Source organism: Schistocerca piceifrons, chromosome 2 (assembly GCF_021461385.2).
Source record: "Schistocerca piceifrons isolate TAMUIC-IGC-003096 chromosome 2, iqSchPice1.1, whole genome shotgun sequence".
NCBI classification, from domain to species: domain Eukaryota; kingdom Metazoa; phylum Arthropoda; class Insecta; order Orthoptera; family Acrididae; genus Schistocerca; species Schistocerca piceifrons.
The window spans coordinates 416480778-416503900 of NC_060139.1; the positions used below are offsets into that span (position 1 = coordinate 416480778).

The 23123-nt window shown below is 42.8% G+C and overlaps 1 protein-coding gene across 1 annotated transcript in view; it reads left to right on the forward strand.

The window, feature by feature from the left end:
* The first annotated feature begins 1939 nt into the window (after positions 1-1939).
* Positions 1940-23123, forward strand: part of LOC124777453 (C-type mannose receptor 2-like) — a 45445-nt gene continuing 24261 nt past the window's right edge. The window contains exons 1-3 of the mRNA XM_047252869.1: positions 1940-1993; positions 14116-14261; positions 18570-18600. Of these exons, the coding sequence (XP_047108825.1) occupies positions 14124-14261; positions 18570-18600 (169 nt within the window). The 5' untranslated portion in view covers positions 1940-1993; positions 14116-14123. The remainder of the gene's footprint in view (positions 1994-14115; positions 14262-18569; positions 18601-23123) is intronic.

Here is a 23123-nt window from a genome sequence, read left to right on the forward strand (position 1 = left end):
CCTCCATGGCTGAATTAAGAGAAAATTTATGAATACGGATTGTGTGAGAACAAGCTGTAACTTGCATGAGTTGTTACTAACACTTATCAGCAGATAAATAGCATCAATGCACCTGAAAAATCTTGTTGCCTTAGCGGCGCAATAAACCAATGAGAGCGGTTCCTAATTGTAGATAGTTACACAGCCTGTGCGGGCTTGCTACTGCTACTCAGAAGGTAGGTATTCGAAACAAGCATGTATAAAAATATTTGCTCCACGGACTAACATTACCCTTCAGAAAAGCTCAAACATCGAAATTAAAATAAGTGACATTTAAGTGAACCAAGTCACATAGAGGCGTGCTACATTTAATACCAAAATTGTTTACAGTTTTCAACCTGTTTTCCTTCACTCAATACAAGGGCCGGTACAAAAAAATGCAGGGCCAAACCGTCAGACGACGTAATCGGACCGCGCCGCAGCACGCGTCTCTTAGGGACGCCCGAAGGAAAACGACTAAAATACATTAAAGCTTTTGTATTAGAAAGAAAGGAAAATTTAGGACGCAGTCTATTTCAATATCACAGCAAGAACTTCGTTCTTATCAAGATCACAGCTCATACACACACACACACACACACACACACAGATATATATATATATATATATATATATATATATCCAACAGCCCAGCCGCACAGAGAAGCACTATTCACTTGCAGTCCACTTTCTCACTGGCCGCCACAAGTACTCTCCACAATACTCCCGCCGTCGCCGTATGCCACCTAGCCTCTTCGAACACCCGGAAACGAAAGAGCGCGACTCATATCGAAAACAGAATCGATACGAGCTGGCACGTTTCACAGATCTGGGCTGCATGAAAGGTGTGGATTTCTCAAAACTGATACTTCTATACCTTTTCTCGGGACTCTCCTGAAATCCATGGCAGCCCCGCCATCAGCAGACAGACAACAATTGTCGGTAGGAACCAAAAGACAATGTGACACACACGGAGGTACAAACAGCCCTGAGGTAGAGCTCTCTATGTGCACGCGACGCTGTGGTGATGCGGAACACACGTTAACTTCTCCCTCGGCACACGGAGCCGAACTTGCGAACGACTTCGGCTATCCACACACGCTGCCAGAACTGACCCAAACCTCCGTACATCACACTGTGTGCATTATATTGATTCCTTGTAGTCTCATTCACACTGGACTATGAAATAAGTGTGTACATAACGTGGCATTTGGAGATTTGTGTCGCCCGAGGGAGCGTGCTTGAATACATAACCGGGTATCGATTTCGTGTAGAAGTCTCCTCCAGAAAACGAGCAACGTTTAGCTGTTGCTGGCGGCCCCTCAAATGCTCACGTGGCGACACTATAGTAGAGCAGTTTACGATCGTGTTGCCACGTCAGTATTCTAGGAGGCACCAGCAGCAGCTAAACGTTTCTCATTTTTTTGGAAAAGACTTCTACACGAAATCGAAAGCAGTCATTAATAAAATATTGTTGCAATCTAAACACTTTAACCCTGTGGAACACGTTGTCAAAATGTATGAGCAGTTTTTTTTCGAGTGATGGTAACCTTGACCTTAGAAGCTCTTGGCCGTAACAACTGCGTTGACAGAGCAGGCGTCAGCGGCCGTTAAGAGGCTCCCTGGGGACAGAGGAAACATGGCAACTGTCTCGGGTATTTGTGTGAGCAATAGCTGTAGCTATAATTCTCCAGCTGAAGATGCTGCATCCGTCTTGGATGTGGATAGGATTAGCAATCATCAGGGAAAGTATGTCTTTTCTTAACTGCCGTACCAAGACTAACCTGTTGCAAGAAAATATTTCGATAGACGCTAGCATTTCCTTGTCGGTAGCGGAAGGTGTGCAAATACAGGATGAGATAAACTCAGCGCTGTCGAAATAGCGAGGTAACGATAATGTGTCATAACGGGTAGGCACGGGCAATTGGAGACCAGACGGAGGTAGCAAGGCGACGCCCGCGTTCCGCATTAGCACGTGAGTACAGACGCTGTCCTTGGCTTTAGCAGAGGAAATGTGGTATGGAGCTTCATGGTGTACAATTAATCAAACGTTATCTTCTTAGAATGTCTAGTGCTTCAGTATGTACGGACGTCAGAACAATCTTGGGTGTTTTGATTAAATCATGTGTGGATAACCGAACTAAGCCAGCATTCTGCAGAATACAAACAGCCCATGGCTTACACTTCTAATACATTATACTGCCTGTGCACAAACATGAAGATGCTGGTCCAGACTGACATGTATCACTGAATGTCGACCGCGAATGCAAAACAAAATTCGAGTGCAATGCAGAGACTAAGCCAGCATTAGAATGGAGCAGAAGTAGTACAATTGTAGACCGTCTGTTCCTCAGATGACCTCCATAGTCAATCACGTCATCATTTTGTGATCGTATGGTCTGGAGACCAGGCATTAATAACCAGCTTTTAAGGATTATTAAAAAAATACTGCCGTAAAATTGTATGTTGTTAGGGATAAGCAGAAAACTATTGCCAAGAAGTTAGAAATATTTTTCGGACGTTGTTTCATTAACGTAACGTAGAACATAGTGAGCAGCGAGGCTCAAGTTGTGATTCATGACGTAGGAAAGACTTGCCAGTGAGTTTCGTATAACCACCTACGTCATTACACAAAACAAGATGATGGTTGAAGCAGAAATCTACAGATCTACAGAGCCATTTGAACCATTTGGACTCGAGCTAGCTTCTCAGAAAGACGACGAATAGCAATTTTGGTGTTGGATGGATGACCCGTGTGTCTATGCCGCAGTGATGGATTCATCCGTAAGATGTTCAGCATCGGTTTCTAGTCGCTACACTTCGGAATCCCTACATCTGAGACTTACATCAGTATCATGCAGGAAGAATTCATGGGCGAATTCACAGTTCGTGTTCAGGAAGCGCCGTTTGTTAATGCCTCCCTCCCTCTCCCCAAACTTTGAAATATAAATTACGTCACCCCATTTAAATGTCCCAAGGTATGTAAGAATTTAATAATAATGATGGAAAAATGTGTAAAATGTCTTCATACGACAATAATTTCATTACAGCATTCGTATTACAGTGTTTTACTATAACGTCCAATAAATTACAGTTTTGAGATGTACAGCATTTGAACAGCACTTCTCCAAAAATTTGAGACTTACACCCTGCTACTAATTTTAGAACTATAACAACGATCAACCCGCACTTCCTGACGTATTAAATGTTTGTGTCGGACCGGAACTCAAACTTGGGACTTTTGCGCTACCGATTGAACTACCCAAGCAGGGAGGGAAGGTAAAAGATGAGGTACTGGCGGAAATATAGCTGTGAGGCCGACTCCTGAATTATTCTAGGAAAACTGCCTGCGAAAGGCAAAACTTGCAGGTTCCAGACCCGGTCTGATACAATTTCAATCTTCACCGTGCACTCCGCTTCAGAGTGAAAACTCATTCCGGAAACCATACCTCAGGCAATGTCGAAGCCATATCTCCACAATATCCTTTCGCCCCGGAGTGCTAATCATTCAAGGTATACAGAAGAACTTCGGTGAATTTTAGAATTTAGAAGATGAGGTACTGGCGAAAGTAAAGCGGTGAATATGAGTTGTGAGCCGTATTCGATAGCTCCATCTGCGAAAGAGAAAAAGACTCCAGTTTCGAGTGCCGGTTGGGGACACAGGTTTCATCTGTCAGGACGTTTCAAATTATCACACACTCCGCTGAAAAGCGAAAATTCTTCGTCGAAACACAGTATTTATCAATCGCTTGGGTGAACAACTGTCGCCCCCTGGAAGACGACGGATTCGCGCTCTCCCATCGACATGATGAACAAGGTATCGGGGTTCATCAGACCATGCAACGCTGTGCCATTGTGCCAACGTCCAGTGGCGCTGGTCACGTGCCAATTTCAGTCGTAGATGCCGATGTTGTCCTGCTGACATTGGCACATGCATGGGTCGTCGGTTGCGGAGGCCCGTCGATAGGAGTGTCCGGTGTACTGTGTGTTCAGACATTCTTGTAGTCTACCGGGCATTAAAGTCTGATGTTAGTCCCAACACGATTCGTCGCCTGTCCTGTTTTACCAGACTGACCAGCCTACGACGTCCGGCAACTGCCCTAACGAGGGATTGCCGCGCAAACGCACGAAGTCTGGGTGTGGTTTCGCTACGCGTTGAAGACACACATTACAGTGCTCCTCGAACTCCGCACAAGTCGTGCAGTTTCCGAAAAGCTCGTGCCGAGGGGCCATCACAATCTGCCCTTGGTCATACTCAGACAGATGGCGCGCTTCCCCATTCTACACACGAACAGCAAGCTCAGTGATACTGCACGTTCTGTACGTGTGTCTGGCTAGCAGTCACTCCTTGTCAGTTTCCGCTGCTATCACCTGGATGCGTTTAAATTTACAGTAGGTGGTCATAATGTTGTGGGTGATTAGCGGCCGGCTGCTGTGGCCGTGCGGTTCTAGGCGCTTCTGAAGCCGCGTGACCGCTACGGTCGCAGGTTTGAATCCTGCCGCGGGCATTTGATGTGTGTGATGTCCTTAGGTTAGTTAGGTTTAAGTAGTTCTGAGTTCTAGGGGACTGACGACCACAGATGTTAAGTCCCATAGTGGTCAGAGTAATTTGAACCATTTTTTTGGTGATTAGCGTATATCGCGTGAATTACGATATTATCAGTGATGTGCGGGTTGATCGTTGTTATAGTTCTAAAATTAGTAGCAGGGTGTAAGTCTCAAATTTTTGGAGAAGTGCTGCTCAAATGCTGTACATCTCAAAACTGTAATTTATTGGACGTTATAGTAAAACACTGTAATACGAATGCTGTAATGAAATTATTGTCGTATGAAGACATTTTACACATTTTTCCATCATTATTATTAAATTCTTACATACCTTGGGACATTTAAATGGGGTGACGTAATTTATATTTCAAAGTTTGGGGAGAGGGAGGGAGGTATTAACAAACGGCGCTTCCTGAACACGAACTGTGAATTCGCCCATGAATTCTTCCTGCATGATACTGATGTAAGTCTCAAATGTAGGGATTCCGAAGTGTAGCGACTAGAAACCGATGCTGAACATCTTACAGATGAATCCATCACTGCGGCATAGACACACGGGTCATCCATCCAACACCAAAATTGCTGTTCGTCGTCTTTCTGAGAAGCTAGCTCGAGTCCAAATGGTTCAAATGGCTCTGAGCACTATGGGACTTAACATCTACGGTCATCAGTCCCCTATAACTTAGAACTACTTAAACCTAACTAACCTAAGGACATCACACACATCCATGCCCGAGGCAGGATTCGAACCTGCGACCGTAGCAGTCGCGCGGCTCCGGACTGAGCGCCTAGAACCGCTAGACCACCGCGGCCGGCTAGCTCGAGTCCACTAAACTGAAGAGTTAGGTTTCAATGAATGATTCTTAGTCGGGCCAGACTGGGAAAGCACAATACGATGTCCTACCAACAAAACTGAACCGGTGTCATTGATGTTCAGCGGATTCACACGAGCCTTCTGTTTCGGACACCACGCATATTTGTCAGTGATGCAACCACTCACGTTAATTTTCAGTTAGTTACCAACAACTAGAGACGACTTAATAATTTTTTTCATCTCCAGCTGGCATTCCGAGCAATCACCTGATGAAGCTCCACTCTATATATTTTAATTTGTCTCTTCTTTGAACTCACCGGTGGTGAGTTCAAGAGTCGTACATTCATGGCTAGCTGTATGTATGCTCTGCTGGAAAAAATTCCCAGATTCTCCACTCATGTTTCTCGTAAATATGAGCTTCTTCACAAGTTGCTTTTTTTCACAACTGCCCTGGATGTGTCGATACCACTTTCTTCGGAGAGAATGTCTACGTCACTTCAGATCTCCTACAGCATGCACACTGTACTGAGTCAACACTACGGTCTTCGCTAACTGCATAACGGGAAACATCGTCAGCTGTGTTCCCTTTTCGCGAACAGTCACGCAACTGAGTGGAGGCCTCTTTGAGCGACTGGCTATTGTCCGTGTGGAACAAACCAGAAGGCGCCCAGAACACTTGTCGGGTAGGACACTCTGAAAGAAAGGCGTTGTGTGTGAATAATTAGTTTTAAAAAGTCCTGCAGCATTAGTGCCAAAACGAGTGAATGAGTGGATTACATCCTGGGAGATACTGCTCTCCTATTACCTGCAGTGGTAGAGTAAGTGAAATTCAGTCACATACTAAGGGATGTTTTGTTGTCAGTCTTTCTTCCAGCATAAAAGGATATAAGAACAGTTTTCGATCACTGTGAACGCTACGTGACTCACCTGCGGTGGCTTGTGGAGTGCCGTTGTATTTAGTTCGTCAACGAGTTGACCTATGCAGTAATCGACACACTACATAGAATCTTCTTCGTATTACTCTCATATATGTGTTAGAGATGACATATTACGTAGAATTAATGGAGCCTCCTTGTTTTTATGGTAGTGAGTGGATCTATGTAAGTCATTCTTAAATACGAACTCCGTTCTTAATTCTTACCTCAGTTTGCACTCACGTGTTTTTATGTCGAGAGTTCGCTGTGAAACAATGAACACGTTACTTTTTCCGGTTTATGAATGTCACTTTGAGGTACAGTTAATGTGGTTCAGTAATATCATGGAGTTCATTGATCAGCACAGAGAATGAACTGACATTTTCCTTCACCAAAGATAAGTTCTAGGCGACTGATGACCTCAGAAGTTAAGTGGCATAGTGCTCAGAGCCATTTGAACCACTTTTGTCCGCCTTATGTGATTGCTCTAACTAAATCTCTCCTCTTCATCTGAACTGCCTATTGTGGTGATCACTGTCGCGACATGTGTAGCCTGGTAGAACTTCCAACGCATCTCGCCATTCATCAGGATCTTACTGTCTTACATCTCTGCAGATACACTACTGGCCGTCAAAATTGCTGCACCAAGAAGAAATACAGATGATAAATGGCTATTCATTGGACAAATATATTATACTATAACTGACGTGTGATTACAATTTCACGCAATTTGGGTGCATAGATCCTGAGAAATCAGTACCCAGACAACCACCTCTGGCCGTAATAACGGCCTTGATACGCCTGGGCATTGAGACAAACAGAGCTTGGATGACATGTACAGGTACAGCTGTCAATGCAGCTTCAACACGATAACACAGTTCATCAAGAGCAGTGACTGGCGTATTGTGACGAGCCAGTTGCTCGACCACCATTGACCAGACGTTTTCGATTGGTGAGAGATCTGGAGAATGTGCTGGCCAGGGCAGTAGTCGAACATTTTCTATATCCAGAAAGGCCCGCACAGGAACTGCAACATGCGGTCGTGCATTATCCTGCTGAAATGTAGGGTTTCGCAGGAATCGAATGAAGGGTAGAGCCACTGGTCGTAACATATCTGAAATGTAGCGTCCAGTGTTCAAAGTGCCGTCAATGCGAACAAGAGGTGACCGAGACGTGTAACCGATGGCACCCCTTACCATCACGCCAGGTGATACGCCAGTAAGGTGATGACGAATACACACTTTCAATGTGCGTTCACCGCGATGTCGCCCAACACGGATGCGGCCATCATGATGCTGTAAACAGAACCTGGATTCATCCGAAAAAATGACGGTTTGCCATTCGTGTACCCAGGTTCGTCGTTGAGTACACCATCGCAGGCGCTCCTGTCTGTGATGCAGCGTCAAGGGTATCCGCAGCCATGGCCTTCTAGCTGATAGACCATGCGTCTGGTAACGTCGTCGAACTGTTCGTGCTGATGGTTGTTGTCTTGCAAACGACCCCATCTGTTGACTCAGGGATCGAGACGTGGCTGCACAATTCGTTACAGCCATGCGGATAAGATGCCCGTCGTCTCGACTGCTAGTGATACGAGGCCGTTGGGATCCAGCACGGCGTTCCGCATCACCCTCCTGAACCCTCCTATTCCATATTGTACTAACAGTCATTGGATTTCGACCAACGCGAGCAGCAATATCGCGATACGATAAACCGCAATCGCGATAGGCTACAATCCGACCTTTATTAAAGTCGGAAATGTGATGGTACGCATTTCTCCTCCTTACACGAAGCATCACAACAACGTTTCACCAGGCAACGCCGGTCAACTGCTGTTTATGTACGAGAAATCGGTTGGAAACTTTCCTGACGTCAGCACGTTGTAGGTGTCGCCACCGGCGCCAGCCTTGTGTGAATACTCTGAAAAGCTAATCATTTGCAAATAACAGCATCTTTTTCCTGTCGGTTAAATTTCGCGTCTGTAGCACGCCATCGTCGTGGTGTAGGAAGTTTAATGGCCAGTAGTGTGGATTCTTTCGAACGGATTTGTTAAACTTCAACCCATCGTTCATTATCACTGAATTGTGAACAGAGGCTGTATGTGTCCCAGAGACACTTAACAACCAGTACCTTATTTGTGGATGTCTGTAGGACCAAAATGTAATCTAGCTGGGATCGACATGTACTCAGGACTTTCCCAAGTACATCTCCGTCTCTTGTGTTTTTTGAACACTATTTTCGCTATTACAAGCTGAAATTCATTGCTGCATTCAATGATTCTTTCTCCTCTTTCATTTACTAGTTCAATTTCCTTCTACATTCTTTCTGTCTCTTGCTGTTCTTAATTTAATGTTGGAATGTATATCTGAACTCACGTTGTCGACGTTGGTTTTCTGCCTCCAGTTCTGTGAATGGCTGTTCACTCTACTATAACTCAACTTTCACAGTAACACACTCTCAGCCCTATCTTCCTACTCATAATCAATCTTACCCCCGTTACACCTCTTTCTGCTGCTTCACTGACCCACAATATATCCAGACTGAACCTTAGCATTTCCGTTTTCAGTGTTTTGACCTTACCTATCACGTTCAAACTTTCGACAATCCTTCTGCCGTTGGTTATTCATTTCTTTTCACGTGGTCCCTTCACCTGGGTGATCCGAAATGGTGACTAATCCGGAACCTTTTGCCAATGGAGAGATCATCATGACACTTTTTTAATTGCAGGCCACATGTCCTCTAGACGTACATAATGTGTCTTTAATGCACTGGTTCCCATTTCCTTCTGTATCCTCATGATCACGGCTTATTTTTAGAACCTTTAGTGGCAGGAGAAGAGATTCCCCTGAAGTTCCATCCGTTCCTCCGCTCTCTTTGACAAGGCCGTTGGCAGGACGACAGCGAGGCCTTCTACTGGAAGTCTTCGGCTGTCATAACTGATTATTTTTATTCAAAATGTAAGCAGTGTCGGGTTTCGAACCTGCGACCCAAGAAATTTTCATTGGTAGTCAAATGCACCGAAAATGGACTTGTATGACCAGATTCTCAAGCTGTGATCTTCAATGTTTTTATTTCCTCTTTTCTCCTCTTTTATCTTTTGTTAGTTTTCATTCTTGAAATTAAATCTCTTAAAAATGAAAAAAAAATGAAAAATATGTCTCTTCTTCGGAACAGTACGTTCTGTTTGGTCCAGTAGTACAAGGATGAAGTCTTTCGCCCCTACTGTTCAATCTATGCATCGAAGAAGGAATTATGGAAATAAAAGGTAGGTCCAAGAGTGGCATTAAAAGTCAGGATGAAGGAATATCAGTGATAAAATTGACTCATGACATTGCTATCTTCAGTAAAAATAGGGAACGGCAGGTTCCGCTGAATGGGATCAACATTCCAGAGAGTACATCGAGAGTAAATCAAAGGAGAACGAAAGAATACAGAAGCAGCAGAAATGAGAACATTGAGAAACTTAACTTGGTAATCAAGAAGTAGATGAAGGAATTCTTCCACCAGAGCAGCAATATAACCCAGGACGGAGGGAACAAGGAGGACGTCAAAAGTGGAACCGTACTGGGAATAAAGGGCGTTCCTACTCAAGAACAGTCTACTAATATCAAACATAGGCTTTAATTTGAAGACATTTCTGGGAACGTACGTTTCGAGCACAGCATTGTATGGTAGTGAGACATGGACTTTGGGAAAACAGGAACAGAAGAGAATCAAAGCATGTGAGATGTGGTGCTATAGACGAATATTAAAATTTAGGGAGGATTGATAAGGTATGTAGTGAGGATGTACTCTGGAGAATCGGCGAGGTAAAGGATACGAGAAGAATATATAGAAAACAGGGGCAAGAAAGAGGGACAGTTAAGACATCACGGATTAACTTCTGTAGCATTAGAGGGGGTTGTAGAGGGTAAAGACTCTAGAGGAAGACCGAGCCTGGAATACATCCAACAAATATTTGAGGACGTGTGGTGCAAGTTCTGCTTTCATTTTGGCACTGGAGAGGTACTCGTGACGAGCTGCATCAAACCAATCAGAAGACGGATAACTCAAAAAAAAAAAAACGAATAAGTAAAAAAAATAAAAAGAACATCCTAGTAGCGTCGTTGGTTTTCATTTAATTCAAACTTTATTCCTCGTCAATGAAAACCTAGAGAGATGACTGAAAACATTTGGTGCCGCTGAACGTATTGCCTGCCGCATCTCTGTCGCACTATCCAGTGTTTTACATAAGACTGGAAGGCCAGCATGCCGGGAGTAGCTTTGCTTTCGGGAAGTGAGTACAATGAGCCAGCACCGAGTATACGAGCAGTATTTGGCTCCCGGGAACATGTGCCAGTCCGGTTGAAAAATGACATTACAAATGAATCAAATGGCTCTGAGCACTATGGGACTTAATATCTGAGGTCATCAGTCACCTAGAACTTACAACTACCTAAACCTAACTAACCTAAGGACATCAAACACATCCATACCCGAGGCAGGATTCGAACCAGCGACCGTAGCAATCGCGTGGTCCCAGACTAAAGCGCCTAGAACTGCTCGGCTAAATACCATTACACTGTAAGGTGTTAGGAGTCGTTCTGGTAATTAAAGCCTATTTCTTCCTTGTCCACAGCCAAATTGATCACAAAAATGAATCTATGTACAAGGGTATTCTGTAACTGACGCTTACTGCAGAGAGGATTTTTGTGTGAGATTGATCCTATGCAATTTCTCTCTCGTTCGAATCTTCCCATAGATTACGAGACATTCATCCAAGCGGATTTGACAGTCGGCAGTAAGTTTTAATGAAGGTCTCCCAGTTTGCCAGTGAGTAAGTCCTCTAAAGTGGGTGCGCCAGCGAGTGCTGACATTATTGTTGGTATAAGAAAGATGTGGAAAGATGAGGGAGGCATTCCTTCACCATGTAAATTGCTACAATGAATATCTAGTACACTGCGCAACAGAATTAAAGTAGTCAAATAAATATTAAATCTTAAATACAGCTAGAGGATTTTCATTTTAAATAAAAAGTGAATTAAAGGATCACTTTTTCGAAACCCCTTACTTGTCTCCCATTCCAACGCAAGAGTTTGCAGTTTGGCTCAAATGTGCCTACAACCATCGTCTGTAATGGCACAAAGGCGTGGCGACATCACCGTTTGACTCGACGACCCTTACAACAAGAAGGTGTCAACACTAGCGAAATAAAGTTCGGTGCCCAGAAGTTCATGTGAACGTCATATGGGCACAAAATTTCATCAAGACCACTGTGAACGTGTCACACTATGAGAAGGTCGTCACATCCTCTCTTACCCACATTTCACCCGTTTTGATGCCTTTGCGACGGATATCAGAACAGCGGCGACCAGCGTGGGGCGTGGATTCCGACACATTTCGCAATCTAAAACGAAAATTCGAAGCACAGTGAGCGCCAGTAAAGCTTTCTTGGCAACATTTGACACAGCCGGCTCCCTTATACTATTTAACCATTCTCTATGGACACTGACAACCTTTGATGCATATGATACGCTTGGACAATTGAACCCTTCTCTATGGACATTGTACAGGTGCATCCCAACTGAACGTGACCGCGTCCCTTTGGAACGCAGCAGGACTGCAGCTATTGCTCTCACGTGCAGATTAGAAAGAAGGGACCATTCAAAAAATTTGACGAAATTTCAACGTGATCCGAAGCAGCAGTGGGTTCTTATGCTTTTTCAGTGCTCCTGTTTTATGACCTCCTGTGGCGTGATCACGGAGTTGTATTGAATTGACAAAGATGAGAATGAAATGGCACAGGATCTCTCTAAGAGGTGACACCTGGCTACATTTACTGAGGATTTTAAAAATGCACCATTACAGATAAGTGCACAGTAGCCCAAAGTGCCTGCATTTAGCCAAACCGATTGAGACACCTCCAGGGCTTGTCGCCTGGTGGTAGGCGTCTAGGAATAGTTTTCAAGCTTCCTCTATGAAGGCACGAATGGAAAATACTCAGTAAATATGGACAGGTGCCACCTAGTGTTTTGCCGAACTGGGAGGTCTTTGACGGACCCTTCGCCATTTTATTCAAGCATGTGTCAAGCTCCGGACCCTTCGCCATTTTATTCAAGCATGTGTCAAGCTCACGCCTCTCCACGATAACGTTACAGGAGAGTGTGAACAGAAACACTGAAAAAGCATTAGGACTGTTTACTGTTTTGCATCACGTTCAATTTTCGTCCAGTGGTACTGAACGGTCCCTAATGGTTCCACCCGCTACCCCAGAGCTTAATGCGGTCGCACTGCACTCGAGAGGGGTGACATCATGTTCAGAATGATTCGAGCCCCGTGATATCCGTTGAGAAGGAATGAGTCGTCCAGAAGGTGTCAACAGTGGAAATAGCTGTCAAGAACGTCATCCTTTAGATCATCGCACCGCGATTCGATTCTGAGCCGCGGTGTGTCTGAAATATTTTCCTCAACCACTCATGAGAAAACCGCGCGAGCGTCGCTGCTCTGACCTCAATGGCGCAGTCGTTAAAAGAAAGGTCGATATTTGTGTGTAAGAGGGGCTGTGACGATCTTTCTATTATGTAAGGCGTTCACGGTGGTGTTGGGCAGAAGTGTGTTGATATTTGGTGCTAATTTGACATCATTAACACAATTTACATGTCACATAAACTTCTGTCCTTTTCTCCACGCGTATCGACACCTTGCCGTGTGAACCGTCATCGAGCCTGAGGATGCGGTGCATGCTGCCGCACTTTTTCACCGTTGGAGAGGAAGGTAGTAGGCTCCCTTGAACCAAATATAAACTTAGGCGTTGGAACAGGACACAATTACAAGGTTTCATAGGAATAATCCTTTAATTCTGTTGCGCAGTGTACGAATAGATAATAAGAAACTGAAAGCAACCCTGGCTTTAATAACGTTGAAATCCACTAGAGGACTGCGCAGACCCAAATCGTCTCGGAAACGGCAGTGACTGTGGTTAGGAAGGGTGAATTTGAAGACGTTATATGACCAAATTGTCCGAGCAGCGGCTGCCGGAAATCTCTGAGTTGACTGGAATGGGGTGAACTGATATGACATGGTGGAGCATAGGTAAAACTCAGGTGCTAATGAAATGGGCCATCTGCAATCTGTCAAAATACTATAGTTCGTGCTAGCGCAAGATTATCCGAAACGAGTGGTTTTTGTGAAACTTATTCTTGGTGCTCGCTGATATGTAGGCCTATTTCGCCAATTGATTACGGAGCCTTAGGGTTGGCGTGTATGACACAATGATATCACATCCCATCCCCCCAGCCATACCACAAAGCACGAAAACTAAGCAGAAAGGCAGGATTACTATTTCTTCCGAACTGTAACACAGACCCCACATCACAAGTCACCATATCGACCGCAACACACCGATCATTCGAGCACCTACACATGTAGCAAGAAAACAAAGGAAATAACGTAACGAACGAGAAATACGATTAGAAATCTGCCATTCACCATCAGAAACTGTGCAATTACACCACTTGAGGACACAGATACGAGAGACACTACAAAAGTATCGGAGAGATCGCTATCAACACTGCCGTTACAAAACGTGTTCTAAATCAAAGACGTCACTAGCCAAATGAGCGAACTAAGTTAAGAATGCTAGTGGAAAGAGCACCGGAGAAAAGACCCAAGACAGCGTGTGATATTGAGACGTGGTTATCTGCTGAGACATGAGAGCTGACTTGCGGATAGCATGACACCCTTCCTATTTGGCCGTTGCAATACCAGAATGAACATTTTGTGTACGTCACCGTCTCCTCCCGCCAATTCTAAAAGAAAGAACTCAAGCCTGATGTGTCCTTTTAGCGACTGAGATGCGGCTGCTACCCGCGTGGACGATACTGGCGGTGTCGGTCGCTCCACGCGCCCTGGCCTCTGTCGACATGTCGTGCGACTGCCGTATGTGGCACCTCATGGACACCTCAGTGAGCCTGCACTGCACCAGAGGAAAGGTACGTACATGCACTCGTCGCACGTAGAAGATTTTAATTTGTTTTGAGATATGAAGCAATGTTCCCTCATTGTAAGTAAAGTTTTGTCAGAGCACTGTATAAAAATTTGAAGTAAAGTGGTTAAGAAATTTTCGAGATTTTTGTTAACACCGTTTACCCTTTCTCTATACTATACCTGTGTGTATAACGACAAGTCGTTGCTTAACGTTTCTACCAATAATTTGGAAAAGTTTTTAGTAATTAGCCTACCTTCTGATTTTTAAACAATACTCTAATAACCATTCAGACTGAGATAGATAGAAAGCGGAAAGGTTGTTGGCAATAATCTCGGAAAGTTCTTAACCGCTTTATTTCAAATATTTACTGTGTTCTCTAATAGAAATTGCAAGGGACAAAGGCAACGTTTTTAAATACATGTGGAATGTGAACACACGTATAAAATCAATACACTACATAAAGACAAGTCGTTGTAAGAGGTTGTTATCAAAAATCAAGAAAAGCCCTTGAGCGATTTACTAAAAATTTGTATGTGGTACTAGAATAAACTTCCAGATGGACACAGTCTACATTATACGAGGGATGCCCAGAATGTAATACACCGCATTTTTTTCTCAGCCGATAACAATGCTACGAATGCGAAACGTTACGCACGTACGTACTATTTGAGTCTCCTGAGTGAGCGTGCCAAGTTTCCGTCACTTCCAACTGATAGTCTAGCTGCAAGACAGTTTCAAAATGGCGTCTGTAGCTGACATATTTTACAAGCAACTGCCGTCATTGAATTTCTCACTGCAGAGGAAGAAACTGTGGGGACTGTTCACAAGCGCTTGTGCACAGTCTATGGAACATCTGCTGTCGAGCCGGCCGCGGTGGCCTAGCGGTTCAGGCAGTCAGTCCGGAACCGCGCGACTGCTACGGTCGCAGGTTCGAATCCTGCCTCGGGCATGGACGTGTGTGGTGTCCTTAGGTTAGTTAGGTTTAAGTAGTTCTAAGTTCTAAGGGACTGATGACCAGAGATGTTAAATCCCATAGTGCTCAGAGCCATTTGAACCATCTGCTGTCGACAGAAGTACAGTTAGTCGCTGGGCATGCAGGTTAGGTCATCAGAAGGCGGTTCGGCGCAACTCCACGATTTGTAGCAGTCGTCGAGACCATCCACGGCTGTCGCACCTGGCATGTCGCAGCGAGCTGATGTCATTCGCGAGGACAGACACATTACGACTCGGCAGTTGGCGCTGCATCTGTCCTCCACCACCCTGGCTAGGACTGGTACCGACAGGGCATACACGCCCTTGTTTCGCGCTGGAGGAAGGCCATAAAACGGGATGGAGCTTACGTGGAAAAATACGTGTGTAAATAAAACACCATTATTTCGTGTGTGTAATTCTCATTATGTTCAACACAGAATGATTGAAAAAAAATTACGGTGCATTACTTTCTGGGAAACACTTGTAGAAACGTTGTTAGCAAAAACCTCGAAAAATTCTTGGCCGATTTATATGTAATTTTTACACGTTATTCAAATTACAGTCGGACGGACGCAGGCCGCATGTAATATTAATATTGAATAAATATACGTTGTTAGCAAAAATCAATTTACGCACCTACATCAATTTTTTACATGATACTCTAATAAAGATTCAGATAGACATAGCTGTATATATTTTAAAAAAATAGTGTACAGATTTTCTGCTAAAACTGACAGCGAGAAAAAGGATTCTGTGCTGTGCTATGACGTGCACATGTAAGATTTTGTTTACTTTCTCGCAATCAGTTTTAACTACGGTACCATGGCTTTTAAACTATTAGACGGTTTTTTCTTCTATATATGTTCTTCCTCCCTACATAAAATTTACAGAAAGTGTTTGCACAACTATGAGCAGTTTTGCTTTCTTCCTCACACCCGGTTTTAACAGAAAACACCAAAGTTATGTTTATGACTTATCGGCTTATGATTAGAATATTACTACGGAGTCTGACTCAATCGAAAACTTTGTAATTCTACCCTTTTGCTAATTAAAACTATGTAAAATACTGTCACTCAAGTTACTACCTTCACAGATCCAGCAGAAGAAGAGGTCTCTCATAGCCTGTATGCCAGTTCCAACCGATTTACCAATTCACTCCTGTACTCAATTGGGGGGGGGGGGAGGAGATGGACAAAGAGACGAGCGATACAGAGATATAGGGAAGGTGAAGGAGGAGGTGGACAGACAGACGGTGCAGGAGGAGATAGAGAGAGGGGGGGGGGGGGGTAAGGAGATGGACAAAGAGACGAGCGATGCAGAGATATATGGAAGGTGAAGGAGGAGATGGACAGGCAGACGGTGCAGGAGGAGATAGAGAGAGGGAAAGAGGTGATGGACAACGAGAGGGAAGTATGGGGAGTACAGACAGTGAGAAGGGGAAGCGGAGGCTGACCGAGAGAACGTGCAGAAGGAGATTAGAACATATATCCACATCACGCACATATTTCACAACTGCGAAGCATTGCCGGGTTCGCTAGTATATTAGTATGGATGAGTCACGCGTATCTGAAGTATGGTGGAAATTACTCCAGACATTCCTGAACTAACGTGTTATCCCTGTTGCCCCTCCCTCCCCCCTCGCCACGAATCCCCTGTGGACGGTACGTGGTTCTTACAGTTATTCTTTCCATACAGTGAATGGTATGTGTATCAATTTTGGTTGAAAACGATCCATTGATTTAGGATATGTGGAACACAAATACACACAGATGTATTTTATAGTTTATATAAATTCAGATTCTGATAGTGTTACTCTTACACACACTGTGCAGTTGCTCCGAAATACTAATCATCTGCATGTCGAAGTTTGCAAATTTAATGTTTATTCCATGTAGTTTTGTTGATTTTACCATTTCCATGCTCATCACTGTATATCGTGGAGTACACACAATGCTTTTATTCGACTGACAATTAGCAGTATATTCCGCTACCGGAACAGCGGTTACCATTCGGTATTGTTATCACTACACCTAGATTATGGCAGTGAGTGAACTAACATACATGCATTACACAGCGGATTAAAGCATGTAATTCATTATCAAACTTTTTTTTTCTAGTGTGACAATATCGGCGAATATCCCGATATTGTTTTCTATGTATACAGAATAAAACTAGTTGAGCTTTTAATGTGTGGCTCAAATTTATAAACTCCTTATATTAAATGAAACAACAAGTTCACTGTTACCAGTCACCGTTTTATTTATTTCCACGACGCATTTCGAAGATTTAAACTTCCATCATCGGGTGGATTTACATTATTTAGTATTACATTTGTGTGTGTGTTGTGTTACGATTTTTTTTTTTTTTTTTTTGAGGAACTTGTGGCACTGCCTAGTGGAGAAACAGGACAATATTACAGAATATGGTTTAGGATTACTTTTGACAAAAAATTAAACTTATATGTAATGGTAAACATTAAATAAGTAAACTAGAGTACCTCCAGTGGTCACAGGTTCCTTTTGCTGTCGTAACACATCACACGTATACTGCCACATTTGTAAACAAATATGGCGTCTGGAATCAGCTGGGTGCAAGGTTCGTATAGCAGAAGAGAAGACACAATCGCAAAGTGCAAAGAATATACATCGTAACAACATTATTACAGAATAATTGTTTAAAGCATTTGGAGGTGTTTGTTTTGGGGTGTCGAATATTTGTGTGTGTACTTCAGGTGGTATATAAATCCAACTTTGACAAGTTAAAACAGCTAAACATTCGTACTCGTTTATACAAACAGGTGAAATGTTAAAATGGCTAAAATTTCATACTTTTTAATAACAGTTAGGTGAAATGTTGCAGACTTGAATTACATATTGGCTACAGCAGCAAAATCATACATGCATGACAATCTTTGATTGGGACTAATAAACAGATGTGAGGGGCTGGAGGCAGAAGGAGAGGAAGAGAGAGAGAAAGTGTGTGTGAGTGTGTGAGAGAGAGAGAGAGAGAGATAGACAGGAAAGAGTGATTATATGAGAGCAAACATTTATATGGCAAGTGGTCTTAAGATTACATGTTGCGTATATTAGCTGCCTAAAGGTTGGGATAATACATTGGTCAATGCTATAAATATGCAGATAGATATACATTTGTGCCATAAATCGGTGACTGGTAACAGTGAACTTGTTGTTTCATTTAATGTCAGTAACAGTCACGGTAAAGCCTAACCTAAAAAAATGTTCGCATTTAAACTCCTTATAATTACTTACTGTAGCTATGTAAACAAATTTACAGTAGAATGAAGCATGTTACAAATCACGGTACTTTTGTAATTTTTCAGAATGGGGCCTCTGTGGTTTCCTGCCAAAAAGGTTAGTGCATTTTGAAATCAATAAGTAAGTTATATTTAGTAGAGATGGACAACTGTGGCCAAGATAAACCAGACTCATTGTCGATATCTTAGGTGCCTTGAAATATTTCTTAGTAACCACTTTCTGTATTATTCAAATAAGCTCTCAACTGTCACAAACAATGTTGGCATTACAGAATGTGATTCAGTAGGTCCATATTTTCCCATATTTACAGCCTGCACTATCAGTCACTTAATAAATTGTAAATGAAACTTTTTGTTATTAGGAACATAACTAACAAATACCAATCCTGTTACTGAAGCATACTGAAAAGTGTTTCAGTCGCCGAGTGAGACGTCTTTATCAACAAAGGTGTGCAATATGTAAACGGGAAAGAAATCAGCCTCCTATAATACTGTGCGAACATGGACGGAAATCCACAGATGCCTACTATCCATGTATCTCTTATCTCCAGCTTTTATTCTTCTCTAAGGAAAAGCCAAGGTAGGAATTAAATCCAAAATTTTAAATTTATCTCTGAGGGCAAATGAACAAGCGTGCGTACGAAAATTTGTAGTCTCGTTTATAATGATGCTATAAGTGTCTCGTCAATGCTGACAGTGCCTCATATCAAGCGTTGGTACACGAATGTCTTTGAGCGCCTGTCCAGAAAAAAATTTTATGACTACATTCTGGTAAAACGTCAAATTCGAAAGCCTGTGTTCTGTCGTCGGCAATTACTCTCGCATTATTTTCCATTTGAAACTTCAGGTGAGTGCCCTTTGCATATATGAATATAATGGTCTTCTGCTAGTTATGATAAGCATCACATGGCACATAAAATGACGCCCAGAATTAACTAGTGCCCTCGCAGGCTGTCGAGTGATATCTCGATGCCCCGGTAATCGTCATCCGTGGAGGATCTTCATCTGCAGCTACCTCACCGACATTAATGGTCAACTCGTTTTGTTTTCCTAGTTTTAGCAGCCAGGCGACCGATTGGAACCTTTGTATACAAAGAAGAATGACTGAACTGTACTTGAAGGAGACCTCGACGTTGCTGTGGCGATGGGCTTAGTTTGGCAGGTGGGCTATACTCGTGGAATACCCTTCTTTTTATCTTTTCAGTAGCGTACGAATTCCCAGTGTGCCCATAATGGAAACGTACCAGTGTTTTTTCCTTCTTTCTAGAGTCATTAGTCTTCTGACTAGTTTAATGCGACCCACCACGAATTCCTCTCCACTGCCAATCTCTTCGTCTCAGAGCAGAACTTTCACCCTACTTCAATTATTTGCTGGAAGTATTTCAGTCTGTCCTCCTCTACAGTTCTTACCTTCTACAGCTCCCTATAGTACCATTGAAGTGACGTCTTAACAGGTGTCCTGTCAACCTGTCATTGCTTCTTGCAGTGTTTTACATACATCCCTCTTCTCGCTGATTCTCCGGTGGACCTGCTCATTTCTTATGTTATTCTCCCACATTCCATGTATAACTACAATGCTGTGTTCCAAACATACATTCACATAAATTTCTTCCTCAAATTAAAGCTTATGTTTGATATTAGCAGATTTCTCTTGGCCAGAAATGCCCTTTTTGCTAGTGCTAGTCTGCTTTTTAGGTCCTCCTTGCTCCGTCCGTCATAGGTTATTTTGTTGCCCAGGCAACAGAATTACTTAACTTCGTCTGCTTCGTGATCACCAATCCCGATGTTGTTTCTCGCTGTTCTTGTTTCTGCTATTTCTCATTACTTTCGTCTTTCTTCGATTCACTCTCAATCCATATTGTGTACTCATTAGACTGTTGATTCCATTCAGCAGATCCTGTAATTCTAGTTCACTTTCACTCAGGCTAGCAATGTCACAAGCGAACCTTATCATTGATATCATTTTACCTTCGATTTTAATACCACTCTTGAAAATTTCTTTTATTGCCATCATTGCTTCTTCGATAGATTGAAGAGTAGGGGTGAAAGACTACATCCCTTACACCCTTTTTAATCCGAGCAGTTCGTTTTGGTCTTCCACTTTATTGTTCCACCTTGGCTCTTGTAGATATTTATATTACCCGCCTTTCCCTGCAACTTACCCGCGTTTTTCTCAGAATTTCGAACATTTTGTGCCATTTGACACTGACGAACGCTTTCTATAGGTCGACAAATCGTATAAACGTGTCTTAATTTTTCTTTTAGTCGAGCTTCCAATACCAGTCGCGTCAGAACTGTCTGTCTGTTGTCCTTACCTTTTCTAAAGCCAAACTGTTCGCCATATAAGGGATCATCAGTTTTCTTTTCCATACTTATGTATATTATTCTTGTTAGCAACTTTATGAGCGAGTTGTTAAGCTGGTTGTCGCACTTACCAACTATTGCAGTCTTCAGAACTGTGTGGATGATGTTTTTGGTTCAAATGGGTTCAAATGGCTCTGAGCACTATGCGACTTAACTTCTGAGGTCATCAGTCGCCTAGAACTTAGAATTAATTAAACCTAACTAACCTAAGGACATCACACACATCCATGCCCGAGGCAGGATTCGAACCTGCAACCGTAGCGGTCGCTCGGCTCCAGACTGTAGCGCCTAGAACCGCACGGCCACTCCCGCCGGCAATGATGTTTTTCCAAGCATCAGATGGTACATCGCCAGACTCATACACTCTACACACCTACATGAGTAGTTGCTTTGTTACCAATTTCTTCAACGATTTTAGATATTCTGGTGGAATGTTACTATTTCGTTTGTCTTATTTTAACTTAATTCTTTCAAAGCTATTTTAAATTCTGATCCTAATACTGTATGCCCTGTCTCTTCTATATTGGCTTCTGTTTCTTCTTCTAACACTTCATGAGACAAGTCTCCCCCTTAATACAGGCCTCCATTGTATTCTGATGACCAAGCGACGTCTTTTATCTGCAGTAATTAGTCTGAAGAGACGGCATCCGAGTCAAACTGGGAAATTTAGATCAGGTAACGAGAACATAAAATTGTTCAACATTATGAGCAAAGACAGAAAGGAAAACCATCCGACATGAAATGGAAGCTATGGATGTTATAAAATGAAATTGAACATCGGAACGAATACATGAATCAGATTCAAAATATGAAAACCAAGTAGAAAACTGACAAACTTTCAGGATCCGCAGTCAGATTGCTGCGTACGAATCACCTAGTATAACTTAAACTACGGAAAAAATTACTGCGAAATGTATAATAGAAACCCCCTTCAAATGTCCGTGGTCGGGTCTTGTGTTATTTTTCCCGTTTTCTTGTCATTTAGATCACAGAATTTATTCTTGTCACTTTTGGGTTGTTAGCCAAATCCCATGGTGAATGATCGACGCTGGAAAATTACAGCCTGCTCGTCTTCGTTGCAGGCTACTGAACGTTCTTATCTCAGTTCGAAAAGTTTCTGGATCGCGACAGGTGCAGATCATCTGAACTCAGGCGTCATAGTCTCCCTTGTGTGGTACATTAACAATGTGTTCCACATTTCCTCTTTTCACATATTTATATATATGTATATATACCGGGTGCTCATAAGTCCACTGACAATTTTCTGAGTGCTGCAGTGTGGGCTGTATACATCGCAACATCGCAACATCGCAGACTTACATTGTCTGCCTAACACATGTCATGTAGACTGTTTATCATTTACTAGATAGACATAACACCAAGGCATTATGCCTTGTATTCTAATCGCATGGTGTTACACACCTGAAGTGGACAACAATCGACATAAAAATAAAATTAATTCCAAATGGAATCAGAAAAAAGTTAAGAAAGTGTGTTTTTTATGTCCTCCTGCACATTCTGGACCTTATCAGGGTGGTTCTTGAGGCAAGAAAATATTTCTAAATTCTCATAGAGACAGACGTTCTTTACTTCATTAACATTATTATATATAGTCATATGATAATTAATATTTTCAACAATATGCCGAATTTTTTATAATGTACCCAGACTGCAATTGTCTTATTCGGTTCCTGTGCTTTTGGAAGTTAGTTCTCAATTTTCTTCTTGCGTGGACTACAGGGGTTGTACAAAATACGGAAAAACTGCAAGAAATGCATGCTTGAACATAACTGCAGACGGCAGCCACCGTTGTAGCTTGCACTGCTGTTTTGATCGCGAACGGCACCCGTTGCTAGTGTCATTCGTTGTCAGAGCGGTGTTGTGTGAAGTTTTGAGTGTATTACGTCTCAGATAACTGAATTCTAACGTGATGAAACTACTGTTGCTCGAATGGTGGGTGCTTCCATAACCAAGGTAACCGTAACGTTCAGTGTTTCAAGAGGTACACCATCGAAGATTTATACCACACATAGAAAAAGCGGATAATCACCGTCCACTAAGATAATTAAAGAGGCTTGTGACGAAAAGTAGGACGACAGCTGTAAAAGTGATTGCAGAACTGAATGTCGCCCTCCAAAATTCTGTCAGCGAAAAAACAACGCGAAGAGAGATCCAGCACAGGGAACTGCAGAGCGAGCTGGAATTCCAGAACCACTCATCAGTGATTCAAACACCCGTGACAGGAAAACTTAAGTG